Source organism: Onychomys torridus, chromosome 21 (assembly GCF_903995425.1).
Source record: "Onychomys torridus chromosome 21, mOncTor1.1, whole genome shotgun sequence".
Taxonomy (NCBI): Eukaryota; Metazoa; Chordata; class Mammalia; order Rodentia; family Cricetidae; genus Onychomys; species Onychomys torridus.
Window position 1 is genome coordinate 9,752,190 of NC_050463.1, and position 7,900 is coordinate 9,760,089.

At 36.2% G+C, this 7,900-nt stretch overlaps 1 protein-coding gene across 1 annotated transcript; it reads left to right on the forward strand.

Annotated features, from left to right (window-relative positions):
- Window positions 1-2,699: 2,699 nt before the first annotated feature.
- LOC118571473 (vomeronasal type-2 receptor 116-like) lies at window positions 2,700-3,602 on the forward strand. Its single transcript, XM_036170498.1, has one exon. It carries the CDS (start codon window positions 2,700-2,702, stop codon window positions 3,600-3,602), a length of 903 nt encoding a protein of 300 aa, XP_036026391.1.
- Window positions 3,603-7,900: the final 4,298 nt, after the last annotated feature.

Below are 7,900 nucleotides of genomic sequence, written 5' to 3' on the forward strand. Positions count from 1 at the left end.
AGGGTCCTCTTTACTAGGTAGCCTCCCTGGAGTTGTGACTTGCAGTCTGGTTATCCTTTGCTTTACATCTAGTATCCACTTATGAGTGAGTACATACCACGTTTGTCTTTCTGAGTCTGGGTTACCTCACTCAAGATGATTTTTTTCTAGTTCCATCCATTTGCCTGCAGACCTCATGATGTTGTTATTTTTCTTTGCTGAGTACTACTCCATTGTGTATATGTACCACATTTTTTAAAAATCCATTCTTCAGTTGAAGGGTATCTATGTTGTTTCCAGATTCTGGCTATTACAAATAATGCTGCTGTGAACACAGTTGAGCATGTGTTCTTGTGGTATGATTGAGCATTCTTTGGGTATATGCCCAAGAGTGGTATAGCTGGGTCTTGAGGGAGATTGATTCTCAACTTTCTAAGAAAACACCATATTGATTTCCAAAGTGGTTGTACAAGCTTGCATTCCCATCAACAGTGTAGCAGTGTTCCCCTTGCTCCACATGCTCTCCAAGGTAAACTGTCTTCAGACAGAATTCTCTGTTTAGCTCTATAGTCCATGTTTTAATTGGACTGTTGGGTATTTTGATATCTAATTTCTTGTGTTCTTAATATATTCTGGAAATTGGCCCTCTGTCAGATTTGGGTTGGTGAAGATCTTTTCCCATTCTGTAGGCTGTTGTTTTGTCTTATTGACCATGTCCTTTGCCCTACAAAAGCTTCTCAGTTTCAAGAGGTCCCATTTATTAATTGTTTCTCTCAGTGTCTGTGTTATGGCATTTAAGACATTTTAATAACATAGATTTTTTTCTTTTTTGACAATGAGACATATCTACTACTGGCAGCAACAATCTACTTCAGAGAAGATGATGGGTATTGAAGAAACTCCATATAGAGTTTACTTTCATTGTGGCAAAAGTTAGTTATTACTGGGCAATAAAATGCCTTTGTCTACACTGCTGACATTGTGCTGTCAAAAATGGACAAACAGGACACAAAATGAAGGACTGCCAATCCTTGCCAAACAAGACAGAAAAGCTCTTCAGAAAATTTTGCACTGAAAAATGGGTATGCCTGACAGTGGTTGCACACACCTTTAATCCCAGCACTTGGGTGGCAGAGCCAGGTGGATCTCTCTGAGTTTGAGGCCACTCTAGTCTACAGAGCAAGATCCAGAACAGGAACCAAAACAACCCCGAGAAACTCTGTCCTGACCACCCTCCCAAAAAAAGAAAGAAAAATGAGTCTATTAGATATGCTCAGCCTGTAGGGCAAAGATGATGCCCCAAAGTTGCAGAGAAACTTTGGGTGACTATCCAGGCAGCCAGCAGTTTCTGTCATTTCTCAAATTTTTTGGAAATCTCTTGTTTGCACTTACTCAGTTAATATTATTTACTTTTTGAGCCATTGAGGGAGTTGAAGATTTGATAGTTATAGTTTTCCTTGATAACAATTTCAGAAACAAAATGCATTAAAGAAGTGTAAAGTGTGTAAGTTTGAAAGACATCAAAAAATAGTTTTTGGTTGGTAATTAGGATAGAAGGTAAATTAAGTACAATGCTTTGGATTCACAAAGATAGGGTAGATAATGGAGTATTTTCTCTGAATCTGTCAAATGCAAATGGACTAGACATTGTTGATGTATTTATTATCTGTATATAATGTATATAGTTATTGTACTTATTATATATACCTTTTTATATTACTCATATTTTTATTTTAAACAAAAAAAATAAACTGTGGTGACATTTTATTTGTGCTCTAATAAATAAAGCTTGTATGGAGATCAGAAGAAATAGTCAGCCACAATATTAAATGTAGAGGCAGTAGTAGCACAACCATCAATCATTTGGGAAGCAGAGATTCATCTGGATCTCAGTGAGTTCAAGGCCACACTGGGAACAGAGCCAGGCATGGTGGCACATGCCTTTAATCCTAATGCTAGTTAACCATAGAGGTCTAGAGGTCTGTATAGACAGACAAGAAGCAATAGAGCTGGGCAGAAAGAGGAAGTGATGTAGCTGGGTGGAAGAAGAAATAAGATGGCAGAACACAGAAGGGTTTATAGGCATGAGTATACCACTAGTATCTCTCTCTGGAGACTGAGTAGTTGCTAAGGTGAAGTGGGCTGTGTCTTGGCCTATTCCTCTGATACTTTAGTTTTCATCATAACATCTGTACACAGGTTTTTTATTAAAAAGATCATTTAGCAACTCATCTTACATACTCCCATAAGAAGAAATACTTTAATCTTTTCAAATAGTGCCACTCCCTAGTTACAAAGCATTGAAATGTATGAGCATATGGGGGCCACTCTCACTGTAATGCCCACACAATTCATAGTCCACAGATATGAAGATAATAAATATAATATTTGAGAAATCAACTAATTTGAGCTGTTTTCTATTGCTAATCATATGCTCCAAGAAAATATGTGTTTTTTTTTTATTTTTGATAACTTTCATGAATGTAGAAATTTTAACAGGAATAAGAAGCTTCACAGCTCCCTTTGTCATGTAGATGGTGTGCTCCTTTATCATGGTGTGTTGAGATACAGCAGCCTGTCTTAACTGTTCCCTATAGCAACAAGGAAGAAAATTGTCACCAAAATGATTATTGGGACATTGTTTGATTAATACAGACACTAAAAGATTAAGTATATAATAATGAAAATTTATGAGTCTTTGTTGTTAATGTCCTGCAGATATGGAGCAATGTGTGAGCTGTCCAGATGACCATTACTCCAATGCAGAGCACACACGCTGTCTGCAAAGACGTGTTTCCTTTCTAGCTTATGAAGACCCATTGGGGATGACTCTGGCCTGCATGTCCCTGGGTTTCTCTGCCCTTACAGCTCTTGTTCTTGGTGCTTTTGTGAAGTACAATGACACTCCCATTGTGAAGGCCAATAACCGCATTCTCAGCTACATCCTACTGATCTCCATCACCTTCTGTTTCCTCTGCTCATTGCTCTTCATTGGGCGTCCCAACATAGTCACCTGCATCCTGCAGCAAACCACATTTGGAGTCTTTTTCACAGTGGCTGTGTCTACTGTCTTGGCCAAGACAATTACTGTTGTTCTTGCCTTCAAGCTCACTACTCCAGGAAGAAGGATCAGAAGAATGCTGGTATCAGGGGCACCTAATTTTGTCATTCCCATCTGCACCATGATCCAACTTGTTCTCTGTGGAATCTGGCTGCTCACATCTCCTCCCTTTATTGATACAGATACTCACTCTGAACATGGGCAGATCATCATTGTGTGCAACAAAGGCTCAGTCATTGCATTCCATTTTGTCCTGGGATACTTGGGCTCCTTGGCTCTGGGGAGCTTCACTGTGGCTTTCTTGGCCAGGAATCTTCCTGACAGATTTAATGAAGCCAAATTCCTGACTTTTAGCATGCTGGTGTTCTGCAGTGTCTGGGTCACCTTCCTCCCTGTCTACCACAGCACAAAGGGGAAGGTCATGGTGACTGTGGAGGTCTTCTCCATTTTGGCCTCCAGTGCAGGTCTGTTAGGGTGCATCTTTGTCCCAAAATGTTATGTTATTTGGATGAGACCAAATTCAAATTCTCTTCAAAATTTCAGAGATAAATCACTTTATTGAACCATCTGTATTTTTTAAAATTTTAGATTATATTCAAAATATCTATTTTCCCTTTCCTGTGGATGACTATCTGTTCCATTCCCAGCTTTAATCATTTCCCCATGTAGTTTATCAAGTTTGATGATGTCATCTTTGTTTACCTTACAGTTTGGTTGTCATGTGGATAAGACTATGATATACCTTTTACTCTTCCTAGTAGACATATTATCACAGGAACCTCCCTCATCTTCAGGCTCTTAAGATCTTTCCTTCCTTCTTCAATATTCCATGAGTCTAGATGTGGGAAGGTTTCATAGATGGATCAATTGCTTGGTTCTAAATGTACGTGTTGAATGGAAGTAACATTAAGAAATGGAGCCCTGTTAGTCTTTATCCACCCATATTTTCTCTGGTATCATGCAGATTACATTGTAGAACCTTGCATGCTAGTCAGTAGGGTAAAGGTCTCTAGGTGGGTAACAATTCAACTTTTCTATATTTGCTCAAAGAAGTAAGTTTTGTCCCCTGGAATATCGCCTAAACAGGAGGTGGTATAGAGCAATCCTACATCTCAAGCCTCAGGGATCTATGTGGAAAAAGAGGTGGAAAAGTTTTAAGGGGCAGAGATAGTGGATGTCTGCATGGAAGCAATGTCATCTGGAAAAAAAGACTGACAATCATATGAAATCACCAAGACTTTGGAAGGATGCATAAGACCTGTAGATGTATAAGCCATAAAATATCCCAGTACTAACAAGTGGACGTAGACTCAAATCCCATCCCTGAACAAGAAACCTTTTGCAATATTTTGTTGAAAAAGGGAAAATCAGTTTTCTAGTATGGAGTTTTAATGGTTATGTCAACCACACTCTGGGGAAAGGTCATGCCTTGTGTTTTAGTTGGCCAACACAAGACATAATTCATTTGTTTTTCTTTCTTTTTTGTGTTTGGAAAGGGGCTTCTTTTTATTTTGTGTTGTTTTCAACACGTTTCTCTTTTATTCTTTTTAGTTTAATTTTATGATTTCCATTTATACTTTATTTTGTTTCAGAAGGTAAGAAAAACCATGAAATTGAATTTATAAACAGGTGAGGAGTATTGGGGAGACATTTACAAAGGGGAAATGTGATCAAAATATATTATTTGGGAAAAGATTAAATAAAAAGGAAAATTAGAAATACATGTGTAACATATATAATTGGTGTGTGTATTACATACAAATATTAAATGAATTGTACTTCTTGGGTTGATAACAAGTTTCCAAGATACACAGACAATCTTACAAGAACATCAGTATCGGGCATGAGAAAGATTTCTACAATCAATTTGGTAGGAGAATCCAAAAGCCTTTCACAAACTATATGAGCTATGGATACTCACCTTGTTGCCACCCAGAAATATGCCTATTTCTTAGGACAACAGACATATCAGATACAGACATGGAAGTATTAAGATGAAATTGGCTTGTGAGTCTCCTCCCTGAAGACTAGCTTTCAGAGTATTTGAAGGTGCTGAAACCTGCCAAGAGAGAAAAAGCAAGTCTAAGTTCTACTCAGCAGTAAAGTCTATGAACCACCATAAAAACTATTATGGCACTATATATTCAAAGGTGTGATTGTGGCAAGTATACATTTGGGGTAACCAACACCTTTGTAATTGTGCTTAAGGCACTCAACATGTTTGTTACTGTAAAACTAGCCAAGTGCCTATTATTTTGATGTCTTGGAGTCTAAGGGAGAGCCGATTATTCCTATTTCCTGAATCAGTATAATTCTGGGAACTTATTCTTATATTCCCAGATAATCATAGTCCTGGCCACTCAGGATAAAACTTCTTCTTCACTACAGTGGGACTAAAACAGAAACATCCAACTTGTAGATATGTGAGGAACAAATGTGATGCCAAACCTGATTTGATACATATACAACATGACTCCTCAATCCAGGGCACAAGTAACATCTTGGAAAGGGCCTGAAAGACAGTAAGACCAGTAAGACCTGGAAGATTAGAGTGCCTGCTGAGAGACAGTTTCTTCTCTATAACATTGAAGCTGAACTTATGATATTTTTACATATTTGTCACCCAAATATGGCCTAAATAGTGACCAGCAGACCTGCCAAAGAGATAGAGAAAATCTCACATATCCCAACCCTAGATGGAGAATTACAGATAATCAATAGGTGTTCCAAGAATCAGAATCCATCTCTGGTGCATTAGCAGGCTTTGTGGAGCCCACTATCTATGAAGGGATACCTTGTGCAGCCTCGAGGCAGGGAGAAGGGCTTGGACCTGCCCCTACTGAATGTCGCTCATCAGAGGAGACTTTGCCTTCTGGTGAGAGAGAGTTGGGGCATGGGTTGGGAGGGGAAAGTTAAGGGGTGGGAGGAGGAAAGAGAGGGATCTTTGTTTGATGTGTAAGATGAATGAAAAAATTTCTTAATAATAGAAAAGGAAAAAACTGAAAATATTAGTAATATCCCAGAATTGTTAAAACATTTGCAATAAAATGTCCAGAATAGTTAAAAAGTAAAAAAAAAAAAAAAAGATGAAGTCTCAATTCTGTACACTTATGCCCCATACAAAGGCATCCACATTTGTAAAAGAAACATTTGTAAAGCTTAAATTGTACATAAAACCCCAAACATTAATAGTTGAAGATTCCAACACCCCTCTCCCACCAATGGACAGGTTTTCCAGACAGAAACTTAACAGAGAAATTAGAGAAATAACAGATGTTATAACTCAAATGGACTTAATAGACATCTACAGAACATTCCACTTAAACAAAAAGAATATACCTTTTCCACAGCACCTCATAGAACTTTCTCTAACAATGACTACATACTAGTAACAAAGCAAACCTCAACAGATTAAAAAAAATGCATTCATCTCCTGTGTCTTATCAGATCACCATAGCTTAAAGCTAGAATACAGCTACAACATAAATTGCAAAAAGCCTACAAATTCATGTAAATTGAACAGTGCTCAATTGAGTCACGTCTATGTCAATGAAGAAATAAGAAATAAATTAAAGACTTCCTTGAATTAAAGTAAAATGAATACTCAGTTGTTTTATATGTGAGGAGAATGGATATATTTAATTAAATGATATGTATGTTAAATAAATGCCATGTTTGATGAACATCAGCATTTGAATATATTAAGAATATGCTAAAAATATTAGAAATATCATTAATGTTAATTTCTCTCTTTGCATAAAATTCACATTTTATTAATGTTTAGCTTGAGTTTTCATATTATGATTAGTAAATCATTTTTCTCATTGATTAAACATATTCTCTCATTGAAGAATGAATCATAATCCTTTTTCAAGTACATTGATTCTTAGACAATTTCATACTGATATATATGTACTTTAAATACATATATCGTCAGAAGGAAACATATTGTGTATTCAGAATACATATTCTGTCTTCCAAACATATATCTGGATGATTTACTCTTTAATATTTTATACTGTTTGGTTTTCAAAAAGTAGTTTATAAGTTTAAAAACATAATTTGGTATTCAAGCATTAGAAATGTGGCCCTGAGTTATACACATTATTAGGTATGTTTCATGTGATACTTTTAGGAAGGTGAAGAGTAAAAAAATGAAATTACAATAAAATGTCATAATGCATCAGTCAATTCATAACATAGTAAATCAAAGTACTTTTTATATATGAATGTAATTTTTAATTAACAAAAATTATTAAAGGGGGAAGTGCCATGTATTATATATATGGTTTAAGTCATAGGATTTTTTTTTTTTTTGAGCTGAGGATCAAACCCAGGGCCTTGCACTTGCTAGGCGAGCGCTCTACCACTAAGCTAAATCCCCATCCTGACATGGGATTTTGTAATGTATCCCTTGAATGAGAATTACAAGACAAAAACAGTACAGAGTGAATGTATAGGACTGTGATTTACATAATAGTGGGTTTCAGAGATAAAACATAATCTTTATGAATTTCCACAATAACAAAATGCCTCATATCAGAGTAACCTATTTTTACAAATAGCACTTACATGGAAATTTTGCATGTAAATATTACAAAGTTCACTGCAATTGATGGACTTGTTTATGTTTAGAACATCTCCCATAATGCTCATGAACTTTTATCAGAATAGTCATATGGAAGTATAAGTTTTTTGGAAATGTTTTTTGCTATTGATGAGATCATCAGGAACCCTTATATTTTACCCAACATAACTTTGACATTATCCTTCCCTTTTGACCAATGTGATGATACATTGGGATTTCTGGATAACATAACTTCACTATAAAACAATAGTTTGAGTTATGTTAATTGGCTA

Bases quoted from the DNA above. Each gene is read 5' to 3' on its own strand.
- LOC118571473 (XM_036170498.1), top strand. From the start codon at position 2,700: ATGGAGCAATGTGTGAGCTGTCCAGATGACCATTACTCCAATGCAGAG.